Raw genomic sequence first — 26,450 nt, forward strand, 5'->3', positions numbered from 1 at the left:
TGCCCATCAAAAATAGCTTTCAAGGTTGGCAAAATAAATATTTTTTAGATATACACGAGCTGAAAGAATTCAACATCAGTAGACCTACAATGAAAGAAATGTTAATGTCTTTTGAGCAGAAGTAAAATGGTATCATAGGAAACTTGAATCTGCAGGCCAAAGAATGAGTATCAGACATGGAGACTTAAATAGGTAACTATAAAGATTTTTTAAAATTAATTAAATATCCTTAAAAGACAATTAACTATTTAAAGCAAAAATAACAACGCAAAAATAATAAAAAAATAATTTATATATATATAAAACATAAAAAAATAATTTTGGAGCTTATTACATATACAAAAATAAAATGGCTGGTTTCAGGGCTCTGGCAGGGAAAGAGGGAGATGAGTCTGGAACATCTTGTTGTAGCAGCAATTAAGAAAAAAACTCAAGCTCTTTGAGTTTTTCTTAGTTTGCCGAGAGGACGTGTCAAACTTTGCCAAGAGGACATGTCAAAGCTTGCAGCAGCCTGGTTTGAAATTCCTACTACTAAATTTAGGAAAATTTGAACATCAAAAAAATTAAAAAGGTGGGAACTGATTAGAAACCAATGAACAGAGTAGGAATCTATGAATCCACAACACGTACACATGTAAATGAGTAAGTTAATGGGACTTACAGAATTTTTTTTTTCTTGCAGTAGAAAGCCCACAAATAAATTAAGAGGGAATGATGGTACGAGAAAACCTCCATTTGGCAACAACTGTAAAAATAAATTAATTCAGGCAAGGAACATCAAGAGATGCTAAAGTTAGTGGGTAGAATTGAGATGAGGAGAACTTTACATAGTCTCAAAATATCTCCCCACGAAATACCTATTAACTACAAATGGGGGCAAACATAGTGAAGTTGACAGAAGTCAACCTTAGTCAAAGGATTAAAATGAATGCCATCAGCAACAGGGCATACAGGCATCAGATGCCATCCATAGGTTGAAATGAAGAGAATACAGATTCTGCATATTTTGACCGCAAAATGCATAGTGATGGTTCAGCCACGAGAAAGCGTGGGACAAACTCCAATTAAGCAACACTCTACAAAATGACTCGTTCACAGTCTTCCAAATGATCAAGGCCATAGAAGCCAGAGAGAGAATAAGGAATATTCCAGACTGCAGGAGACTGGGATACCTGAGAATGGGGAATTGGAGTAAAAAGTTAAGAAAAACAAGTCTGTTAATGGTTTACAAATACCACCACACGCCTGTACGGTGCTTCACACACAATAAGCACTCAGAATTAGTTACTATTCCTTTTCTTAGGTTTACTGATGAGTTTATTAGGCAACTGTCCACACTCAGGTGTCGTAAGGGGGACCTTGGCAGTGCCAGTGATGCACATGGATTGTCACACATCCAAAACAATCATGGCAGCACAGAGCGCCTGGGATTCATAAAGTTCCAGGAACTTGTCAATCTAACACCAGCCATTCAAACATTTTCATTCTCCCTTGAGCATACTGAGAAGCATACGAAAATTAAAATACACTATGGGTCTCTTACTGTGTAGGTGAATCAAACTCTGGAGACTATTTGCAGAGATCTTCACTAACTTTCCCGTATCAGCTAAAAACAAATTGGTTGACTGTTGCCTTGGACAAAATTTCTTTGCTGTATTTGTTTCTCAAATACTTAATAGGCACCTTCCCTTTGCCAGGTCCTGGAAACGCAAGGAATAGCCCCTATCCTTGGGTACCTCCTAGTCTAGCAGGATAAACCACACGCGGATGAAATAGAAAGTAGCAAGTCGAATGACAGGCCGATATCAGGGTGTTATGGGCAACACTCAGGAGGGGCAACTGCTGTGGGCTGGGGTGAAGAGCACCTGGAAAGGGGCCAGGAAGTATTTTCTGGAGGAAATGATGCCAACCACAAGGGGGATTTAAGGCACTGCACAAAAGGCAGACTTGCATTATCATGAGGTGGATGAACTGACCAAGGACTCTCCTGTGGAGGACAGGGGCTGATGGTCAATAGCATGATACCCAAATTAAAGCTGCAGCAGGGTTTCCCCGTGCTGCATTTGTAAAGTGCCTCTATGACAATATGGCAAATCTTCACACATACACCTGCCACTCAACTTTCCAAGTTCATAGAGCTCACGTTTGTAAGAACTGAGCCAAGATCTTGCCTCTGGCTGGGGAAAATATTAAACACTGGGGACATGATTTTGCCACCACACTATTTGCTGTCTTGAGTATATGCCAAAGATTGAGAGGATGCAAAGGAGTGCAGCAATCCCAAACCTCATAAAGCCTGTTATTGCTAAAAAAACAAAAAACAAAAAAGGTTAAAGCAGAAGATTAACATATATGTGTGTATATATATGTGTGTGTGTGTATATATATAATTTGTTCCTGGTACAGTGTGTTCAAGACACTTTGGGCAGAGGCTCCCGAGAAAGGCTAGTTTAGGATATCAGCAAAGGAAAACAGAACTGTCAGAAGCCAAGAAGTGCGAGTCCAAGCAGGTGAGAATCAGCACTGACCAACCCACTGTGGGTCTCTGTACCTTCTCTCTAATTCCTTATTTTCCAGTCAGCTTGGTGGCATTAATTTGATTATCTACAGTTCAGCTGTTCACGTTACAGGGAGAGCTAATAAAATTTAAAAAATGATATACCCCAGTTTTACAGAAAAGCCTCATTAGAATGGAAAAAAGCTATGACATTAAATTCTTTAGATTATCAAATAAAACTGGTTTATCAATTGCTATGCAGAAATATTAATGCAGGGTACTTAAAAATGTTCTTTTTCTGCATTTACCCCCCTGCCCCATCACCTTAAAAACTACTAGTGTGAATAGTAAAGGAAATGGCAGATGAGCAAAGATGGTTCCCTATCTGGTTTTAATCATCATATATTTGTGGTGCCCAAATAACTAAAGTTTTAATACAACCTTAATTCGATAAGCAACCTGGAATGGGAGAAAATTAAATCTCTCACAACTCATAAGTGGCTATTCACATTACCCAAATAAGATTTTAACTTTACTTTCATAAATGTAAATGCTACACATGGTTACTATCAAAGTACAGAGCATACCATTGAGACTGACTCAAAGCAAAATACAGTACAAATTTATTGACTCCAATCATTCTCAACATTTAAGCAAAGTAAACAGACAAAATAATTGAATACAAATAAGCAATGGATTAACATTAGATAGAAATCCTATTTTACCATGAATTTTCAGTTCGAAAAAGCTTATTCCTAAGTAAAACTGAAAAATGACTTACTCTGCTAAGGCATATGACAAAATATACAGAATTATAAAACCATTCATGTGTTTTTCTTTTAACCATAAGCATATATTCAACGGAAAACTTGAAATAGCCTTGGACTAATGTTCTGAAAATTAGTATTAACTGAGTATAACTGTGTGAAAAATCTGGACAGCACTAACAAATGATGAAAGAGCACTGAATTCTGTTATTTTAAAGATTTACAGTAAAATGCTTTGGTTCCCAAAAGACTGTCTCTAAAAGGAATTTTTAAAAACACCTGACATTGTAACTCATTTTTTTCTCCTCCAGAATCTAAACACCGACTTTGTCTTCCCCCGAGTCACATGGGAATGCCATAAGCTGGAGTACCTGCTGAGATGCACTGAAAGAGCATATTAATAATTACAAAAATTAAACTTCTTAAAGTGCTAAAACCACAAAAAGCCATAAATGAAAACCTATTTTTTAAAACTTAAAGTTTAGTAGTCAGTGTTAAAGAACACTTTCAAAGAGTATGTGTTAGCATTATTTAAATCAATAATGCATTTCACAATTATTGCAGAAACATCACTGAGACATTGTAAGTTGACAAACTGACTTGTAATCCAGTTAGATAAAATTTATACAGAAATCTATTTGGAATTATACCTAATTACTTTTTACTAAGAAATTTCAAATAATTTTACTTCTTAAAGTTCCAGATTACAGTTGTATACACGCACGCATGCACGTGTGTACAAACCCAATTTGAGGCAACAAAGGCCAACTTTAGATCTGTTAATTCTCGTATCTCTCCCTCACCTTGATCAGACAGTTGGCTTTGTAGATGCAGCCACACTGCACCTCCGTGAACAGACACATTTTATTCCTGTTTCACAGCAGCTACTCTCATTAGCACCAATGGGACTACATATGGATTCAAACGGTCACTAATTAAGTGCTGGGGCATATTTTTACTGGCAAGGCTATAAACATTCCATTCCAAACCAGGATACCAAGAACATCACACATCTCCCCACAAATGTAAAGAACATCACTGTTGAATTGTTAGTTGTATATTCTGGTAAAATTATAAATGCATACTAACTAGTTTTAAAGGTGAATATTCTACAAATCTTCAAATATTACTGTTAAAATGCACAATATTTGTTACCTCCATTGCTTACTTTGAGTGATAAAAACACGTTTTATGTTACTCCCTCCTTCTCCCACATAAAGAAAATGATTCAATATGAAGTTCTCAGATTAACAAAGAATATATTAAAACATTTTACATTCTTTCCACAACTGCATAAAAAAGCAGGCATCCTGCATACTTACATGGAATAAAGAGCTTTCTACATTTTCAAAATTAATTACAATCCTAAAAGATATTTACATGAATATCTTCACTAGCTAATGAGTTGCAACAATTTAAGACCAACTTGTTTTACACCAAGTATTTGCCTACTGGCTGAGATAAACATTCTTAAAAAACTTTACTGAATAAAGTAATTAACATATCTTTCATTATTTTACTTCTTAACATTTAAAATAGTTACATGAGTGGAAGCATTTTTTTGACCACCAAAATAAACTCTTTCAGCCTAATGCTTTTTAAGTACAGTATAAAAAGTAATAGAAAAACCAGAACGGCATTATAAATGTTTTTGGTTCAAAATTTTATTTGAAATCTTATATTCCTTGCTTAGACAAAAATGTGAAGACAAAACACCAGTCATTTTTAAAATCTAACAGATATGCAGAACCTATGTTTAGATCAAAAATATTTTTTTTTTTTTTTTACTGATTAACAATATTATTCTTTAAAAATCTTCAAAAATGTAGCATAAAGGTTCAAGTCCTGGGATACTGAATTTATAATGCCAAGATACTCTGTATCATGGAATTATTACCAATAGATACTCTACTGGCCATGTAGGTGATGATCACTCAGGGAAACTGTCTTCTTCTGAAGTGACAGCTACTAAGATGGTCAGAGTAAGAAATACCACATTATACGGGGAATGAATTCAATGTACAATAATCCATCCTGATGTTTCATGTAAAGCCATATGCTTTAGCTTTATCCTTAAAATGCATAGATTTCTTTAGGAAAACAAAGATGGCAAGAATCAATAGCTGCAATTTATTTTCCCTTCTCCATCAAATTTAAGAAAGAATAGAAAGTAACTACTAAAATGTGGAATTTTGGAGTTTTTTCAAGTGAAAGAATACAAGGCAAAATTTCATATATAATATCTATAATGTACAAAGTCAATCAGTATTTTATAAAAATGTCTGGTTCAATAAAAAAATGAGAATTCTCTTTCCTCCCAGTGGGATGGAATGTTGGCAATAAGACGGATGGGTACAGAGTTATTTTCTACTAGAGCACACATTTAAAGTTATTTCTTAATGACAGTAGTTGACTTTTAAAAGAATTTTGAAAGAATACCTTGTAACACAAACTAGAGTCTAAATTGGTATTACTTTCTTAAAAGGATTTTGTCGTTTCATTTTTCTAAGTACATCTAATCCCCACCCCTACAAGTAAAAATTTTCCCTTTGGAAACACCATATTGAACTTTGGATATCCTACTGAAAGGCTTGCAATTACAAATTATACAGAGTATTCTCTGAAAAGCCCAAAACCCACGGACCAAAATAAGTAGCGAAAACTAATTTTGGACCACTGATAGTGCTTTCATACCTATTTCTGAAATATTAAGCAATGATGTAGAGAATGGCCTTGCTGATTTTAACCACCAGACCACCAAAAAATTCTAAGAGAAACTGTCACAAAAGAGAGGCAGGAAAATGTATATGTTGTATATATTGTTCTTGAAAAGCATGTTGAAACTGCAGCGAGATGTTTCTCCTCTGCTCTGAATTATCTGGAAGTAAACGGTAATTTAGAATTTTAGATCAGCTGTGCTAACTCTTGAGTATCTGGGATCTATTTAAATATATGTCCTGACCTTATTTTTTATACTCATGTTAAAATCAAAATTAGTGCCATATGGTTAGCTTTGTTTTTGGTCCTAACTACACTCAGATTTTCAATTTGTGACAGCATACATCAGAGGAAATGAAACATTTGCAGTCCTTCAAATGCTGGTCTGAATTTAGACTGTGGTGCAGTGTACATGTAACTATGGTACAAGTTTTTATCACAATGTCTATCACTACTGAAACCTTTATAAACTGACTGTAGGGGACTTCCATAAATTGCATTCATTTCCCAGGTCTTCCTTAGAGTTTATCGTTTATTATATTGACTGAGAACAAGTTTTTGTTAGTTTATAAAGATCTAAGTGTTACTATTGCTGATTTAAATTTCTCACAATTGTCATACAAAAAGAAGTTCTACATGACCACAAAATACCAAATATTTATTTTTATCAAGTGTCAGGATAACTTATCAAAGTTGAGATGTATCTTTTATTGCTAAAGTAGTCTAAGATACAAATCAATACAGAAAACTACTCCACTTCTTCCTATTTTGGATTTAAGAACATGGTTAAGATTTAACTAGAACTCAAGTGTGTAAAATAATCAAAAGAAGGAATACTTCGACAGTATTCCACTAATTACAAATCAGTAAAAAACCAAAAACCTCAATTAAATGATTATACCGACACCATGGAATGAGGAACCATGCACACAATCAAGACTAATCCAATTTCAACATTAACGAAATCAAACCATCTTGTTCTTGTAAGGTCCAGAATCACAATATTTTAAAAGGTGTATTTCTAAAGTTGATTAAGGACTTTACTAAGTAATTATCAATTTGTCTCAAACTTAATTTCAAGCGTAACAATCTCCAACCTTTATTATTCTTGTTTAAAAAATATTTTGTTTCTTATGACACATTTCACAATTCCGGTTGAAATCTGGGGACTGCCTCCCATAGGTAAAAAGTGTTGGTCTTTCAATTGTGTGTTTGCTCGTGACTCCAAAGACTAAATGCAGTCTTGAATGTCCTGTGGCAAAGTTTACACATAAACTGTCTTTTAAATGTGATTGCTGAAAGGGGTGGGGCATGGTAAAAAAGGGTGTCTGATTCTTGGGGCACAAACAGTTTTTCTGTGGCTGGAGTTGGGTTTTCGGACAGGCCTGTGGGGCTGTCAGGCTCCAGAGGCTGGATCTTGGGCAGTGGCGGTGGCGGTGGCAGAGGTGGTGGAGAGGGAGAGTTTGTGGGAACAGGGCACACCTCCGATTCCTTATGTGCCGATTCCTCTGAAGCCTGAGACATGTGCGACTGGAAGTGACTCCAGAGTCGAAAATTAGTGCGAAAAGCTTTGTTGCACACGTGACAAATAAATGGTTTCACAGAGCACAGAAGCTCCTGGTGACGCTCCAGCTGCTTGTGCACTGTGAACATCTTCCCACACTTCTCGCAGGGCCACAGGCTGGCTTCTTTGCTAGGACCCGCTTCTTTGGGGGCTGTGCTGGCCTCGGGTGCCTCTTCCTCAGCCTCCTCCACAGGCTCCTCTTTGACTTGGATTTTCAGTTGCTTGGAAAGACTAAGATCTTCAGGGAGACAAGAGGAATCTTCCGAGTCGAAGTTAACTTGCTCTGAAGAATCACTAAACACGTTATCATCTTTTGTGGTGACGATGTGGTTTACTTTATTGGGCTCAGGGTGGGACTGGGGCCTTGAAGAACCAGTTACATCACCATTGTGGTCCAAAACGGGCAAAGAAAAGTTTTCGGTGGGTGCCATGTTGTTCTGATTATGGACTTCAACCTGGTGCCGCCAGATGCTGAAAGAGGACTTGAAGGTGCGCATGCACTCGAGGCAGGTCAGCTTCTTATACTCACACTTGCTCTCGTGTTCTTGCTTCAGCTCGGGCGAGAAAAACCTGAGGCTGCAGTAAGGGCAGACGGCCGCGTTCCGGCACAGCCGCTCGTGGCTTCCTTGCTCTAGGAGAGAAGAGAGCTTAGCATTACAGAGACGGCACTGGTAAACCTCCTTGTTTTCTACTGGACTTGCAAGAGGAGCATGCTCTTTTGGTTTAGCAACTTTATTTACTCCAAGGGGTTTTTCTCCTGGATGCATTTTTATGTGCTGCTTAAATTGAGAGAGAAAGCGGTACGCTTTTCCGCAGTAAGTACAAATGTAAGCTCCTTTGGCTCGAGATCTCAAGTTCCTCTTGATGACTTGCTGCGCTTGGGAGCTACTCTGTCCCTGAAAACCAGGCTTGCCGCGCCTTAACTTAATGATCAGGGCCTTCTTAATTTCTCTCTCTCTCACTATGTCAATCAGCTTTCTTTGGAATTTTTCATCCAAAACAGCATGTGAACTAGAGGCTGGTGATGGGTTCTTCACTATGCCATGTTGGGTCTGACAGTGTGTCCACACTTTGAAGTTGGTGTGAAACCTCTTGTGACAGATGTCACAAGCGTAGGGCTTTTCTGGGTTATGGTACATGTTAACATGACGGTGAAGACCTGCTGTTGATCTAAAGATCTTAAGGCAATGTTTGCATTTAAATTTTTTGTTTGGTCTCGTCCCCTCCAACTCACCAAATTCGTCTTTATTCAAATCAGAATCTGGAAAATCTGCATCAAGGATAGTAGGGCTTGAGCCTTCCTCAAAATTATCTTCTGACACAGGAGACCCATGCTCATTCACCTTTAACTTCTTAAACGGCAATCTTCGGTCCGCTTGGAACCTCCTTTTTGCTGGGAGTCTGCTCATGTCTTTTTGGTCATCTTCTGTTTTCAGAGACAGGTCTCTCGTGACCGACGACGATGAGGCAGCTGCTGTTGCTGCCGCATCTCCCACAGTGACGCGGATGATGTCCGAGGGGTCCGACAGCGGGCTGCTGGGCTCGGTCTTTATGCGCACCTCAGTCACAGGGGAGGCTCCCTCCCTGTCTGTTGACTGAGAAGCACTAAAGGACCTGAGGCGATGCGGTTGTAGCACTTGAGGCCTGTCATCTAGGGCTGTTTTTTCACTACAATCTTTTAAAGATGACTTTTGAGATAAAGCACACAACACATTCCCTGGTGCATCACTGGACACCGAAGATGATCCCTGGGAAGATTTCAAATCTATGGAAGGTGAATAGACAGGAACCTGGCTATCCATCGACAAAGACCGTCTCAGGAGACTCTTAACAAGTGGGCCACTCCTGTCAATGCTTTGGTTTCCAGAAGCAGACCCACTGGATGGGATCACTAAGCCTAACTTTGAATAATACAACAAGTTTCTATCTTCACCTTGACCATTTCCTTTGTTAGTTTCTTTGAATACATAGGGAGTCTCTGATGAGCTACAAAGAGACAAAACAGGTGGCCGTGGTCTCTTCAAAGCCAGCTCTAGAGCTTTTCCTTTTGGAAGCTGACCACTCACACCTGGTTTATCATCCATAGCTTCTCTGTCTTGCAGAGGCTTTGAAGGCAATACTGCATTTCTTTTCACCAAACTGATTCTATTAGGATCATCCAAAGATCCAGAATGCTCAAGAGACTTTGCATATCCCACAGAACTATCTTTCGGCCAACTCTTTTCAGTTAATGACAAACTATGAAGTGGTTCAATTGGTTTTGGGACATGTGGCTTATTGGCATTAGCCTTGACTGCAATGCTAGGAGAGGGCCGGGAAGTATGGCTTACATCAGGTTGATTTTGACTAACAGTTTTTCCTTGTGCTTCGTTTCTACTTTGACAAACAATGACACTTCTCTTTTGAGAACTGTTTTCATCATCTTCTACAAACACTTTTTTTCTATTAGGACACGTTGGAAAGGGGGCTTGAGGTGTTTTAGAAACGATGTTTGTCAGAAAGGAAATCCCAAGACTATAGCCAAGTTCTTGCACAGCAGCAAGGCTGCTCTTCTCAACAAATAGAGAGGAAGAATAAATGTAGTTTAAAACATTATCAAAAGCATCTGGCTCACAGAAGTCAAGCTGAAATACAGCTTGTGACTCATTTTCCTTATTTGTGAATAAACTCTGAAAGTATTCGCTGCTGGCAGCCAAGACGTTTTTATGAGCTCGGAACTTTTGGTCTCCAACAATCAGCAGCACATCGCACAGCTGTCCTTTGAGACGCTCCTCATTCAGGGCACTTAGGAGAGAAATGGCGTGTGCGGGGTTGATGTAATGCAGTAATCCCTCCATGGCTTGAGTTTATCTAAAAGACAAAATGTAAAATTACTATCGATATTGCAGTGAAAAGTTCTCTTGGAATGAAGGGCTCCTCAAGAGCAGGGAACATCAACTGTCTTTGCAAAGGTACCAATATTTAGCAGATCGTAGGCTGACAGAAGCTTTATGAATGAACAATCTTATTTAAATAATGGTGAAAATGTAAAATAAGTCTTGTGGTTTAAGTAGGTCCTCATTAAAAGAGAAGAACTGCAGAAACTATAACATAGGCATTTGCATACCATCAAAAAGGCTGCCAGAACTTGGCAGGTGGATATGGAAGCAATATTTGAAAATAAAGGTTTATTATTTAGGGTCCTTATCCATCTGATGCTTGGCACTATTCCTTATCAATTCAGAAAACAAGTATGAATTATCAAAACCCCTGAAGTCTATAATTCTGAAAGAAAATCAGCTTTATTACTACATATACTTAAACATAATGTGAACTGTTAACAACTGGTTGCAAAGCAGGTCTTGTGAGACCCTTATTTTTTATTTTGAGACAGGGTATCTCTATGTCACCCAGGCTGGAGTGCAGTGGCACCATGATGGCTCACTGCAGCCTCAACCTCCTGGGCTCAAGCAATCCTCCCACTCAGCCTCCTGAGTAGCTGGGACCACAAGCATATGCCACCTTGCCAGGTGATACGGTTTCGTGGTGTCCCCACCCAAATCTCCTTTTGAATTGTAACTCCCACAATTCCCACAAGTCGTGGGAGGGACCCAGTGGGAGGTAACTGAATCATGGGGGTGGGTCTTTCTCGTGCTCTTCTCATGATAGCACAAGTTCTCTCTTCCCTGCTGCCATGTGAGATGTGACTTGCTCCTCCTTGCCTTCCACCATGATTATAAGGCCTCCCCAACCATGTGGAACTGAGTCCACTGAACCTCTTTTTCTTGTAAGTTACCCAGTCTTGGGTATGTCTTTATTAGAAGTGTGAAAATGGACTAATACAGTAAATTGATACCAATAGACTGGGGCACTGCTGAAAAGATACCCAAAAATGTGGAAGCAACTTTGGAACCAGGTAACAGGCAGAGGCTGGAGCAGTTTAGAGGACTCAGAAGAAGACAGGAAAATGAGGGAAAGTCTGGAACTCCCTAGAGACTTGCTGAATGGCTTTGACCATAATGCTGGTAATGATATGGACAATGAAATTCAGGCTGAGGTGGTCTCAGATGGAGATGGGGAATTTGTTGGGAACTGAAGCAAAGGTGACTCTTGTTATGTTTCAGCAAAGAGACTGGTGGCATTTTGCCCCTGCCCTAAAGATCTATGGAATTTTTAACTTGAGAGAGATTATTCAGTGTATCTGGCAGAATGAATTTCTAAGCAGCAAAGCATTCAAGAGGTGACTCAGGTGCTGTTAGAGGCATTCAGTTTTATAAGGGAAGTAGAGAATAAAAGGTTGGAGAAGTTGCCGCCTAACAGTAAAAAGAAAAGAAAATCCCATTTTCTGAGGAGAAATTCAAACTGGCTGCAGGATTTGCCTAAGTAACGAGGAGCCGAATGTTAATCACCAAGACGATGGGGAAAATGTCTCCAGGACATGCCAGAGACCTTTGCAGCAGCCCCTCCCATCACAGGCCCAGAGGTCTAGGAGGAAAAAATGGTTTTGTGGGCTAGGCCTAGGGACCCCTTTCTGTGTGCAGCCTAGGAACTTGGTGCCCTGTGTCCCAGGTGCTCTAGCCGTGGCTGAAAGGGGCCAAGGTACAGCTTGGGCCATGGTTTCAGATGGTGCAAGCTCCAAGCATTGACAGTTTCCATGTGGACACCTGTATGTCCAGGAAGAAGTTTGCTGCAGGGCTGTGTCCCTTCCATGAGGGACAGGGCCCTCATGGAGAAACTTCTGCTAGGGCAATGCAGAAGGGAAATGTGGGGTTGAAGCCCCCATATAGAGTCCCCACTGGGGCACTGCCTAGTGGAGCTGCGAGAAGAGGGCCACCATCCTCCAGAACCCAGAAGGGTAGATACACCAACAGCTGGCACTGTGTGCCTGCAAAACCCACAGACACTCAATGCCAGCCCATAAAAGCAGCCAGGAGCGGGGGCTATACCCTGCAAAGTCACAGGGGCGGAGCTGCCCAAGACCATGGGAGCTCACCTCTTACATCAGCTTGACCTGGATGTGAGACACAGAGTCCAAGATCATTTTGGGGCTTTGAAACTTGACTGCCCTGCTGGATTTTGGCCTTGCATGGGGCCTGTAAGCCTCTTTGTTTTGGCCAATTTCTCCCATTTGGAACGGCTGTAGTTACCCAATGCCTGTACCCCTACTGTATCTCGGAAGTAACTAACTTGTTTCTGACTTTGCAGGCTCATAGGTGGAAAGGACTTGCTTTGTCTCAGATGAGACTTTGGTCTGTGGACTTTTGAGTTAATGCTGAAATTAGTTAAGACTTTGGGGGACTGTTGGGAATGCATGATTGGTTTTGAAAGGTGAAGACATGAGATTCGGGAGGGGCCGGGATGGAATGATATATTTTGGCTGTGTCCCCAGCAAAATCTCATCTTGAATTGTAGCTCCCACAATTCCTCACATCTGGGAGGGACCCAGTGGGAAGCAACTGAATCATGGGGGCTGGTCTTTCTTATGCTGTTCTTGAGATAATGAATAAATCTCAGGAGAGCTGATGGTTTTATAAAGAAGAGTTCCCCTGCACAAGTTCTCTCTTCCCTGCCACCATGTGAGATGTGCCCGGCACTCACCTTCTGCCATGATTACACGGCCTCCCCAGTCACATGGAACTGTGAGTTCACTGAACCTCTTTTTGTTAGTTACCCAGCCTCAGGTATGTCTTTATTAGCATTATGAAAATGGACTAATTACACCTGGGTAATTTTTTTTAAATTTTATTTAGAAATGGGGCCTCACAAAGTTGCTCAGGCTGGTCTCCAACTTGTGGGCTCAAGAGATCCTCCTGCTTCAGCCTCCCCAAGTGTTGGGATTATAGGCATGAGCCACTGAGCTTGGCCAAGAGACCTTTAAAAATAGATAAGAATTTGGAGAGAGAAAAATTATTTGCTAATTACCAACGAAAGTATTTATGCCGGGCACGGTGGCTCACACTTGTAATCCCAGTACTTTGGGAGGCCAAAGCGGGCAGGTCACTTGAGGTCAGGAGTTTGAAACAAGCCTGGCCAACATGGTGAAACCCCATCTCTACTAAAAATACAAAAATTAGCCAGGGATGGAGGCATGCGCCTGTAATCCCAGCTACTCAGGAGACTGAAGCATGAGAATCACTTAAGCCTGGGAGGTGGAGGTTGTAGTGAGCCAAGATTGCGCCACTGCACTCCAGCCTGGGTGACAGAGCAGGACGCTGTCTCAAAAAAAAAAAAAAAAAAGATTATAAGTGTTAAAGAATAAACGAAGTTTGTTTTCTTTCTTATGTTATTTGCCTTGCAATCTCATGAATACTATTTTCTTACCAAATCACATTTTCAACAATAGCACAAAGGAAACTTTAGCCCAGTTCTAAATTTAATTAAAGAGTTTAACCTGAGATTTCACTGAAATGCTCTTCAAATCTAAACATGAAAAGAAGAGGCCAAGTGGTAGAGTGCAAGCTCTGGTGCCAGATACTCGGGCTGAGATGACAGCTCCTTGCAGGCTGGCTGATAGTCCTTGGGTGTTTCTGTTAGCCTCTCGGTGTGGCAGGTCCCTCACGTGAGATGGGAATGACAACTGTGCCTTCCTCTTGCAGGGTTGTTGCAAAGAGTTCATCTAAAGAAAACTCAACAAATGTGCACTTAACTTTCAGAAACTGCAGGATTGATAGGCATCTAATTTGTTATCAAAGAAACAGGGCAGATTAACCCCATCATATTCTCGATGCAGACAAAGCCATTTCACGCAGAGACAATGCCTGACTCTGTGTATCTGACCCTTTATTTAGGCTTCTGTTCCTCTAACACCTCATCCTTTTCATTTTTTCTTTTAGACGGGGTATCGCTCTGTTGCCCAGGCTGGAGTGCAATGGCTCAAACTTGGCTCACTGTAACCTCTGCCTCCTGGGTTCAAGTGATTCTCCTGCCTCAGCCTCCTGAGTAGCTGGGATTACAGGCGTGCACCACCACGCCCAGCTAATTTTTGTATTTTTAGTATAGATGGGGTTTCACCATATTGGGTAGACTGGTCCCGAACTCCTGACCTCAGGTGATCTGCCTGCCTCAGCCTTCCAAAGTGCTAGGATTACAGGCGTGAGCCAATGCACCTGGCTCATCCCTTTCATTTTATAATGCCGTATTTTCTTTCAAATATTGTTAAGACATTTATTTTTAAGATTAAATGTATCCCAAGTAACTAAAAATATTTGTGACGGTTTTATCTTTCTCTAGAGGGCAAATTGTAGATGAACCAAACTTGACCCCAGCACATTTGTATGTTCTCTTCTGGCCTTTGCTGGTTACCCCAGCCACCAGGCTCTTCAGAAGAGCCCAGAGTCTCCCAGGCTATCAACCTGGGAGTGGCCACATGCAGTATACAACTCCTTCTGACTCCCTGATAAGATGCGACTCAATTTAACCGACTGAGACACAGGACTTTGCTTCTACAGATGATGCCTTTAGCCTGTCCACAAACAACTGCTTTGGTCAGACTGTACCAAGTTTCTGTCCATTCCCGCCTACCATCCTTTCAAAGTAAATGGTAAATTTTAATTCCTCTATTTTTAAAAATTATTCTATTTGTGACTACTTGATAGAGATAATTTCCCTTCCTTTTTCTTCTGTTAGTCATACAAATTTTCTTTATTCCTACCAGACGTTCTTTACATCTATCTATATAAAGAAACCCTTATCATCTTTTACAGAGGTCAGCAGAAAAAGACATAAGCTTATAATGCTACATGTATTACTCAGCTGGGTACTGAGGAGTTTTTAGCACTAATAATTTTTGACAAAGCTAGTTCAGATGTTGCCACAGGGAAAAGCTGTAACACAGAATTAACGATACAGAATTAAAGGCTTGGATAGTCTCTGTCAAAAGGGGTTCTTAAACTCAATTTGGTGGTTTAAAATTAGCAATTAAAAAATAAATGACTAGGACAGAGCAGAAAATATCAGAATGCATCAAATGTCATAAGGTTAATTACGAGCTTGAGAAACTTTTGTTTCTATTATATATATGTACATATTCACATAAGCAAGCATGGACTGGATTGAGATATAAAATGTATTCCTTCCTGTGGGTCAGTCAAAATATTTTGAGAGCCAGTGTTCTAGGCTAACCAACCTCTTTGAGCCTCAGTTTACCTTGCTATAAAATAAGGATAATGCAGCTACTACATAATGCTATTGTGGGAATTAAATAAGATAATAGTCGCTACCATTTATACAGCACCTAACTATACAGGAATCTACACTACAAAAATGTACCAGGAACTTCTCATGTCATTCACTCAAAAAAATGGGATCAGAGAAGGTATGAAGGAGGCGAGGGATGAGCCATGGAGATAAATGGAGGAAGAACACCACAACAAAAGGAGAAGTTAAGGCAACAGAAGGGCTGGAGCAGTGTGTGCTGGGAACCATGTAAGATGACATCTGAGAGGCAAGAAGAAGAAAGACCGTCAAGGGCTGGGAGACCTTCAGAAGAACTTTATTTTTTACTATGGATGAAATGGACAGCCACTGAAGATTCTGAGCAGAGGAATGACAAAGACCTGAATTACGTTTCCAAAGGACTGCTCTGGCTCTGTTGTTGAGAGTAGACAACAGAGGGTAGGTTAGGATGGAAGCTGCGGGCCGGCTTGCAGTCCACTGTAATGACCCAGATGAGACAGGATGGTGGCTGGGACTAGGGTGGTAGCAATGGAGGTAAAGGCAGAGTCATTAGAATTTCTAGTGGACAGACTGCAGGAGAAAACAGAAGGTGTGGAGTTAAGCATTCTGCCAAAATAACTGGAAGGGCATCCTTAGGAGAGATGAGGTTTGACAGAAAAAACAGGAGTTCTGATTTTTTTAAGAATTCAGTTTTGATATCCTACATGTGAGCAGCAACCTGTTCATCAGTGTACCCTTTATGAGCCTCTATCTCTGCCTTACTGTCCCTACTTCCTTTCTTGTGCTTCCTGGGATCACTTCTCAAATAAACATCTACATCTGAATTTTTATCTTAGGGTCTACTTTTGGGGGAATCCAAACTAAGACACAAACAGAACTTGAAACACAGGTAAAGGCTAACCACTTCAAACCTCCCTTCCAAGGGCTTGTCCTGGCCCTTTAGTGTGAAGACTAAACCAAGGGGAGTTTTCTACATCCCTGGACCTGAAGCAAATGATATTCCACAGACCGTATGCATCCTGTTGCCAAAAAAGCAGTATTTGTGTCCCTTTGTTTAGAAAGGTTTCCTTCTTTATGCATTATTCAAAGTATCATGATCCCTATTTCTGCTCTAAGTCACTGCTTCAAATTTCTTGGATCACAGACTTCTATCTTCTTTGAATGAAAACATCTATGAACTAGGGGACAATAACAAAGTCACTCAGAGTTAAGTTGTAAGAGAAATACTCGCTGTCCCTGAAAATTATTGGGGACTTAAAACTTAACTTCCCTATAACCTCCATTTAGAGCCATCACACCAGCCTGAAAAGTGCCTTGGGATGTCCAAATTCCTGATACACAAGTGCAGGACAACTTTACAGAGTATTTACTTTCCATTCCATTCAGTAGAACAGTAACTAGGTACTTAGCAACAGCTAAAATTTGGTGTTTATGCTGTCACATACACAAAAGTAAACATTTTTTATGCACTAACTCCGTATTTACATCAACCACAGGAGGTAGGTACTATTATCCCCATTTTACAATGAGAAAACGAAGGCACAGAAGGTCAAGTAACATGCTCAACGTCATAGAGATAATAAGTAGCAGAGCAGGATTCGCATCAGCTGGCTTGGCTCCAGAGGCTAAGCTCTTAACCCCTACATGACACTGCCTCTAGTTTCCTCTTCCAATTCTGGTATCATCTTCTGAACTACACAGTGTCATCAATTCTTTTCACAAATGAGAAAACGGAGGCATTGGGAGGTCAAGTCATTTGCCTAAGGTCATCCAGACAGTTACAGACTTAGGGCTAGCATCTGTCTAGTGTGTGCTAGAACCCTTCTAGACATGGAAGATACCAATTTAACAAGTACGGCCCTGGCTTATGGAGCTTAAGGTCTTGCGCAGGAAGAGGACAGGTCAATTCATCAGCCTAGTCCAGTATGCTAAGCAGCAGATAGGATGTTTGTAGAGGCAGAGACACAGTATGGATGACAGGCATTAGAGCCAGGTGAAATGGAGACCAGGAAGGGCGTTCTACGAAGAAAGTTTTATAGGGAATGCCGGGAAGAGATAGGCAGGAAGGATGAAGGGCATTTCAAGGGATAAGTATTTATTTTTCATTCCCTTCAGAAGAACAGCAACTAGGTACTTAATAACAGCTATAATTTGGGTGCTTATTCTGCCACATACACAAAAGTAAACACTTTTAATGCATCAACTCAATATTGACATCAACCCTAGGAATTAGGTACTATTATTATCTCCATTCTACAGATGAGAAAACTGAGGCACAGAAGGTTAAGTAACATGCTCAATGTCAGACAGATAATAAGTAGCAGGGCAGGATTCATATCAGCTGGCTGGGCTGCAGTACATGCAACACCACAGAGACAAGACAGAGCAGGAGGCTTTGTCTGGTGAAAGGTAAAGGTACACATGGGGGAGGAAACGCCCATGAGGCTGGAGGAAGATGGAGGCATTAGTGCCTTGGGGGCTAAAGTAGGTTATCTGAGGATTCTGCACAGGAAAGCAACATTGTTCATTCTCCCCAGCACCCCAGGATCTAGAGACTCTAGATGTGTAGGTAGGAGAGAGGGGTAGCCAGGAGATGCAGATCCTTCACCCTTATATTAAGGCCCTTGCTTTTTTTACATTTTAATTCAATTAAGCTTTGAAAATAATGTACCCTTTCCTACTCTAACTGCAAACAGACAACATATGGAATTTTTGTGTTTTAATGACAATATATTTGAGTTTAACAATTACCTAAAAATATAAAATGCTCCATCAAGAATGTAAGTAAAAGGGGGAAAATCACAACTGCTGAGGATCACGAGATAATCCAGCAAGCCTGTTTGTGGCTGGTGGCTGTGTAGACCGAATCCTCAAAAACTTTTGATTTCTCTGCTCTTCTGCTGTCAGATAAGGCAAACTTTGTTGCTGGGTGTGCTTTCTCCTCAGTGTATTTTTCAGATCTAGACCGGTAAGTTTGCTGGCACATCACTCCAAATTTCCATGCAGGTTTTCATTATGAGTAATCAGGGCCTCCGACTTACAGAAGCAGTGCATCTTACATATAAACACGCACTGCTGCCACCACCATCTACGCCCCTCCTTTCCACGGCTCATCTCCACCTGACTCATCACGGCAGAAGTTCTGCCACTTCAGTCATGGCGGAAAAACCTTGGAGCTCTTAAAAGACAAGTGGGTGAAATTTGGAAGAAAAGGTCTATTTATGAGCAACAGAAAAAGCTAAAAGGAAAACCCCCCAGGAAAACCAGTTTCTGAAATAGGGCTGGCTTGCTTACCACTTTGATCCTCGCACACAAATAGGTTCCCAAAGCCTGCCTGGATTGTTTCTACTTCATGTCTTCTGAAATTTCAAAATGAGAGAATCTTTATGGTTAACAATTCACGGAGGACCTTACAGTTCCACGGAAAAGCCTTTCCAATCAGTCTATTTGTCTCAAATCCCGGCTCTGCCACCTACTAGGCATGTAACCTTCTAAAGATGACTCAACCTTTCTGACTAGTTTCCTTACCTGTTAAACATGGCTAACACTACCCACTACATAGGATTTTTATGAAAGACAGAAGAGGCAACATGTTCAAAAGCCCCAGTATGTTCAGCACTTCCCATGTGCACATGCACATCTTCCTTCCTTCTCCTCTTCCCCTCGCAGATGCTTGTGTGGGCCTGCTACCCACCATGTATCACAACAGGTGCTGGTGATGGGGAGATGAGTAACTGGCCTGCTTCTTGTTCTCCTGTAGTTCACATTTCCATGGTAGGACAGACAACAATTAATGAAGAATGTGAAGAATGCTATGGGGATACCGATTCCAGGAAGCAATTAATTTGGCCAGGGGGTAGGATGGTGGATGAGTGAATAGTGGGAACTACTCACTATTAACTATGAGTGAATAGTCCTAAGGAAGGCTTGGGACTCATCACTCCTTTGACAATTATAATACAAGCTGAATATCTCTAGTCCAAAAACCCAAAACTACTTTCTCAGCAATGACATGATGCACAAAGGGAAGGCTCATTAGAGCATTTTGGGTTTTTGGATTAGGGATGCTCAATCACCGGGTGTAATGCGAATACTTCAAAATCCCAATCTGAAATCTGAAACACCTCTGGTCCCAAGCATTTCAGATAAGGAATAGTCAACCTGTAATACTAAAGGTTCCATTCTTTACATTTCTACCATAGACACTTTTCAGAAATGCTCATCGGGCCTTGCTGGGGCTTAAAAGCTTGCAAGGGCTTGCCCTGGCCTCAACTTCCAATTCCCTGGAATGGCTACAAAACCCTTCAGAACTGGATTCCAGAAGATTATTTCATATCATCACTTCAAATTCCTCAGGTAATAAATGCTAAGGGGGTGGGGGACTCATATCTCACATCTTTTTTTTTTTTTTTTTTTTTGAGATGGAGTCTCACTCTGTCACCCAGGCTGGAGTGCAGTGGCACGATCTTGGCTCACTGCAACCTCTGCCTCCTGGGTTCAAGTAATTCTCCTGTCTCAGCCTCCTGAGTAGCTGGGACCCCAGCCACCAGGCCTGGCTAATTTTTGTATTTTTAGTAGAGACGGGGTTTCACTATATTGGTCAGGCTGGTCTCGAACTCCTGACCTCAGGTGATCCGCCCATCTCGGTCTCCCACAGTGCTGGGATTACAGGTGTGAGCCACTGCGCCCAGCCTCATGTCTTAACATAAATTAATTCAATGCAAATACTTTCCTTTATAGAGTGTTAAATCAGTTGTATGGAAAAGATTTTTGAGGGAGAGGGAAGGTAGGCAATTTTGAATATAGAGCATTCTAGTGATAGAAGCAGAAGAAAGCAAAGCATGAGCTGGCACTTAGAAGGGTACCGGGGGGGAGTGAGGGGTTGAGAAAGAGATGGAAAGGGATCAAAATAGTCTCACCTACTTGGACTAGTGTCATAGCTAAAGGTACATTATAAATTAAGTTGGCTCCCAGACTAGCCACAAAACTGCTACTACCAGTTCTACAGGAAAATGTCTCTTTACATCCAGCATCAACCTAGAATTCAACTCTGGGAACATGGGTCCTTTGGAATATTGGGGATTACTTCTATAGTCCTAACCATGATACTAGAAAAGAGAAGGAATGCATGTAACACAAGGCAAACACCTAGTTAAAAATACAAAGCATCTACGTTTGACTCTGGAATATAAACACACACACACAGACTGCTTATCCCCAAACCCTAATCTCAGGATTTAGCCATAACACCTACCAATGGATTTTACTATTCGATGGTGATAGGAAGCTGCCTCTGAGTTTCGGTCTTATCATCACTCACTTGGTGACAGTGCAAATATCCTCAGATTTCAAACCTAGACTAGCTTATTCAATCCTTCAAGAGAAGTTATGTTACTATCATATTCCATTTCACCACACTTTCAGTCTCTACCAAGGGGGTTTGATTTTGGTTTGATGGTTTGTTCTCTGCCACATTCAGCAGAATGATCCTACTCTAACATAGTTCAAGCTCCTCTGCACCTTAACAGACTCTGGTCACAGCCTTGGCTGTTTTCTTCCAGCCACTACACAGCCATTCCACCCCCTGTTAACAGCCCCATGATTTTGCTATAGAAGAACTGCTCTTGTCCCACTGTGTGCTACAGCCTGATGTGCTACACAGCCTGATGTCCTCCTCTCCCCTAGCTCTGGGCTAACCATACAACCAAAGCCAAACCAATCAGAAACTTTGTCCTTGGAATATGAATCCTGAGAAGAATGACAAAGGCAATAAATAAACGAAGCTGATTTATCTCAGTGGAGGCCTGAAAATGCAACCTTGCTAGTGCCTGCTACATAGATTCCTGGAGTTAGCTTGGTTTTTTTCCTTCTTCCTGGCCCAGTTTTTTAGCTCTTAAGTCCTGTATCTTTACAATAAACTACTTTTTCCATTCAAGCCAGCCATTTTCTGTTCTTGTTATTAAAGAACCCTAATATATTTCCACGTGGTATTCACTGCTCCTGTCATGCCTTCCAAACCCATCCTAATACAGCTGCTAGCCTGAGCTTCTTAGAACAAAGCTTTGATCGTTCACCCAACATACACATTAAATATTCCTATTATTAATTCAACTTATTTACTGAATTCCAATTCTGTACAAGGCATGGTTAGATTTATCTGAAATATAGGGGTGCAATAAACAGACAAGACCCCCACTTTCTAGTGAGATAAATCAGATGCTAAATAAGGAAACAAATAAAAAGATAACCTCAGATTCTGCTAAGCGTTATGGTGGAAATAAATAAGGTGCTATCGCTGGATGCAGTGCCTAGAGAAGATGGTCAGAAAATACCTTGATGGAACATTTCATCTGAGATCTAAGATCTGAATGAAGAGAACCAGCTTTGATCCTATTTAAAAATAAAAAAATAAAAACAATTGTTCTTCATTAGGCTAAAATATTTTTAAAAATGACTACAGGGCTCTATAAAATCTGGTTTCAAATGACTTTTAAAATTTTCTTAGCCAGGCACAGTGACTCATGCCTGTAATCCCAGCACTTTGGGAAGCCAAGGTGGGTGGATCACCTGAGATCAAGAGTTCGAGACCAGCCTGGCCAACATGGTAAAACCCGTCTCTACCAAAAATACGAAAATTAGCTGGGTGTGGTGACGGGTGCCTGTAATCCCAGCTACTAGAGAGGCTGAGGCAGGAGAATTCGCTTGAACCTGGGAGGTGAAGGATGCAGTGAGCCAGGATCGTGCCACTGCACTCTAGTCACCACTGGGTGATGGCTGAGCCTGAGTGAAATTCCATCTAAAAAAAAAAAAAAAAATTTTTTTTTCTTTCCCTTAGTTATTCCCTAGTGATACCTTCCTGCTCCAGATACTCTGTCTCTGAGACCTAACCTGCACATCTGACTTCTTCCATTCCCCAATCTGGAAAATCCTAGAACTCACCTAAACCCCTCCTCAGCACACTACTCAGAACATGAATCACCTTTCAAAGCTCAGGTCAAGTCCCAGCTCCTCCATAAAATCCTCCATTATGGGTTGAATTGTGTCCCCACTCTTCCCCCCCAAATTTATATGATAAAGACTTACTCTCCAGCACCTGGAGAATGTAACTGTACTTGGAGACCTGGTCTCTAAGAGGTAATTAAGTTAAAATGAGGGCTTTAGGGTGACCCCTAAACTGATGTAACTGGTGTTCTTACAGGAGAGGAAGATTAGCACAAAGACACGAACAGAGGAAGGACCAAGTAGGGACAAGAAGATGCAATCTATAAGCCAAAGAGAAGCCTCAGAAGCAGCCAACCCTGCTGACACCTTGATCTTGGACTTCTAGCTTCCAGAACTGTGAGAAAAGAAATCTGTTAAGTCATCCAGTCTGCAGTACTTTGTTATAGCAGCCCAGGCAAACTAATATACCTTTTTTGACTACTTCAGTTTATAATGGGCAAATACCTCCTTTCAACTTCTGCACCATTTACATGTTTATTCACTGCCTTTATTGTTAGTCATTTGTGTCTCCCCAAGAGGACTGAAAGCTATTTAAAGACTGATAATCTATTTAATATCTTTTGGCATTCTTATCAACGCTCAACATGTTATCTTCCACAACAATAAAGATTTGATTTTTCTGTATTCTTGACTCCAATTAAATGCAGGAGTGAAAATTATGGCTGTTAGTCGTTTTGCTGAAGTAAAGCACATTACATCACTGCCCTGCTTTGGAGTACTGTACTGATTTTTCTATTTCTACAGAAAATCCAAACTATAGACTGGCATACAAGACTTTTCATACTTTGGTTACAATTCATCTCTCCACCCTTATTGGACACTCCTTACCATCTACTCTACAGACTTGCATATCCAGCTTCTGCCACCCAATATCTCTCTTCCCTCTCCTTTACTTGGTTAACTTCTACCGGAAGATCCAGTTGAAATGTCACCGACTCTACAAAGCTTTTGTAGTTGCCCCTAGCCAGTAGCTCAGTCATCTAAACCACAATACTTCATCTCTCTGTAATACCACCACAACTTCTTCAATTGATCTGCTTTTACATGTGTCTCCCTCAAGGAACTCCCTAAAGAAAGAACCCTTGCTTGCATGCCTGTATCCCTGATGCCCAGCACAAGGCCTAGCAAGCTAGGTATTGGGCAAAGAGAGAAATCATCAAACTTGAGGCTCAAGACCTGGACTGGCTCACCTTTATTTCTCCAGCATCCGTTACTGAGCCCCAACACGGGGCAGTATTCTTTGCTTTTTCTATCAGACCTTGTGACTTTAATCGCTACTGGACGATGACTCCCAAATCTGTATCTCTGCTTAGACTCTTGAGGCTCCAGCCTCTCAGGTACCTACTGAACAGTTCCATCACAGTAGATCCTCAGGTCCAGCATGGTACTTAAACTCCACACCTCCCATCCCTGCTCCCGCATCTGCTCGTCCTCACATATTCCCGATTTACTTTGGTGTGTTGTCACCCCCTAAGTTTCCAAAACCAGAAATCTCTTCTCTTTCCCTTATAGCCTATCACTGCGACCTGGTCAAACTTAGCTCTTAAATAGCTTATGATCTGCTCTCTCTACTTTCATTGGCTTTGGGGACAACTAAAATTGTCCCTTCGGCTGGGTGCAGTGGCTCATGCCTGTAATCCCAGCACTTTGGGAGGCCAACGGGTGTGGATCACGAAGTCAGGAGATCTCAAGATCATCCTGGCCAACAGGGTCAAACCCCGTCTCTACTGGAAAAAAAAAAAAAAAAATTAGCTGGGTGTGGTGGTGGGCGCCTGTAATCCCAGCTACTCGGGAGACTGAGGCAGGAGAATCGCTTGAACCCAGAAGGCGGAGGTTGCAGGGAGCCGAGATCATCCCATTGTACTCCAGCCTGGAGCAACAAGAGTGAAACTCCGTCAAAATTAAAAAAAAAAAAAAAAGGAAAAGAAAAAATTGTCCCTTTAATCATCTCATTTCTATCGAGAGACCTTCTTAATAACCCCAATTTTGTTATTTACAATTTTTCCTTACCAGTGTACACATCTAATATTCCCTCCTAAATAGTGTAAGTTACTGGAGGGCAGGGGTTATATCTTCAATTTCTAGTTCAACAGAATGAAGCACATTATGCTTTCAATAGTGTTAAAAAGGAAAAATAAACAAAAAGTTACTTTTAAGTAAACCAACACTTCAAATTTCGACTTTCTTTTCAACATCGATATTTAGGGGTGCTTAAATTTAAACTTAATGACTACCAGTCCTTAGAGATCATGATTTACTCCTTCAAGTGCACGAGGAAAGCTTTAAAAGATAATTTTCCATGAGAAATCTTTCTAAAATGGATTAACCCACTTTCTTGTCTTCTTAAACAAGGTATGAGGACCATCATTTAGTAAGCTGCTTAATTGAGCGCTCTGGGTCATCCTGTGAACAATCGCTGGACTATGCTGTAATACACGCGTGCCCTCGGCGGCTCGGTGCCAGGGCTGCGAGTGCTTGCACGAAAGGAAACACCCCAGGCCGTGTGAAGTCTGACTTTCCCCCTCCTCTCGCTCAGGCAATCCCACCGGGATACCTGTCGAAACACACCCCGCCTCCGAACGCGCTCTCCTGCGGAATTCTCCGGCACCGCAGAGCCCTCGTGGCTGGAAGCGCATAGCAACCGGGGCAGAGCGCGCGCCCCCAGGGGTGTGCTAGGATGGAAAGGCAGGAGCCTCTGAGGACGGACTACCGGGAGTGTTCCCGAAAAGCCGAGAAGCGATGTGGCGGGGCTGCCGTGGGGTCTCTAAGGCCGGCACCGGCTGCGTCTTGACTCCCTGCCCCTACAGCCGCAGACCTCGGCCGGGGGAAGGGGCTCCTCCAGCGGGGAGACGGTCGCCGGCCGAGCAGCAGAGCTCCTGGCCAGCGGAGGGTGCTGTGCTCTGCGAGACCGCCGGGAAGTCCCAGACAAGGTCTGCAGCGGGTCTGGACGGAAAGAAACGCGCTGCGAGGTCCGGGCGTCCGCGGGAGGGGCCGGGGAGGCGGGCCGGGGGCGGGGAGCGAGCGTCCGGCGGGCACCGAGCGGTCACGCTCCGGCCACGACGCCGAGGACGGGGCGGCGGGGCTGGGTCCCGGACCGTGAAGGGAGAGGCGGGTCGCGGCAGGTGCGGGGTCCCCAAGGCCACGTGCCAGCTTCCGCGTGCACCTCGCGGCCCGGACCGCCGGTCCCCAACCCCTGCCCAGAACCGGAGAACGCGCCCTTCTCCACCAGGCATTTCAGCCGCTCCGCGCGACGGGCGCGCGCCTGGGCCAAGCGAGTCCCCTACCCCGGGGCAGCTGGCTAGGGTGACGAGAGAAGCCCGTGAGGGAATGGGGCATGCGCATTCGCGAGGGCGAGGCCAAGTGCTGGCAGGGAGTATGCGCAGTGTGAGGGTACAATCGGCTACGTGGGAACCCGGGGCATGCTCGGTGAGCGCCCAGGCCCCGCGCACGCGCAGAAGCGCTCGGAGCCCGCAACCCGCTGGTGGAGAAAAAAGAGGAGAGAAATCACCTCAGAGTTACGTCAGGCAAGGCCGCGTTTTGCGGGGAGGCTGTAGCCTCCCAGGGGGCCCCGCAGTTCTCCTAGAGCGAGGGGCGTGACAGTTACTCACCGGTCTTCAGCCCCGAGGCAGACGCCGGGCCCCTTTCCGCTCACACTCGGCTCGCGCGCGCCGCAGCCGCCGCTGCCGCTGTGATTCCATCCATCTTGAATTTGACGTCATCCCACACCAGGGATGAGGTCATCGCAGGC

The 26,450-nt window shown here is 42.3% G+C and overlaps 1 protein-coding gene across 2 annotated transcripts; it reads right to left on the reverse strand.

Annotated features, from left to right (window-relative positions):
• Positions 1 to 3,097: 3,097 nt before the first annotated feature.
• On the reverse strand, positions 3,098 to 26,450 carry ZBTB21 (zinc finger and BTB domain containing 21). Of its 2 annotated transcripts, XM_033232554.1 has the most exons (3): positions 26,311 to 26,450; positions 8,781 to 10,396; positions 3,098 to 8,177 (listed from the first exon to the last, which is right to left on the reverse strand). In XM_033232554.1, the coding sequence occupies exons 2-3, from the start codon at positions 10,381 to 10,383 to the stop codon at positions 7,183 to 7,185; spliced, it is 2,598 nt and encodes an 865-aa protein (XP_033088445.1). In that variant the 5' UTR covers positions 10,384 to 10,396; positions 26,311 to 26,450; the 3' UTR covers positions 3,098 to 7,182. The 2 variants fall into 2 exon arrangements, with proteins under 2 accessions (XP_033088445.1, XP_033088444.1); XM_033232553.1 differs by having other exon boundaries at positions 3,098 to 10,396.

This window comes from Trachypithecus francoisi, unplaced genomic scaffold (genome assembly GCF_009764315.1).
Source record: "Trachypithecus francoisi isolate TF-2019V2 unplaced genomic scaffold, Tfra_2.0 Lachesis_group14, whole genome shotgun sequence".
Taxonomy (NCBI): domain Eukaryota; kingdom Metazoa; phylum Chordata; class Mammalia; order Primates; family Cercopithecidae; genus Trachypithecus; species Trachypithecus francoisi.

Excerpts from the sequence above, each read along its gene's own strand:
- ZBTB21 (XM_033232553.1), bottom strand. The coding sequence starts at position 10,383 with ATGGAGGGATTACTGCATTACATCAACCCCGCACACGCCATTTCTCTC.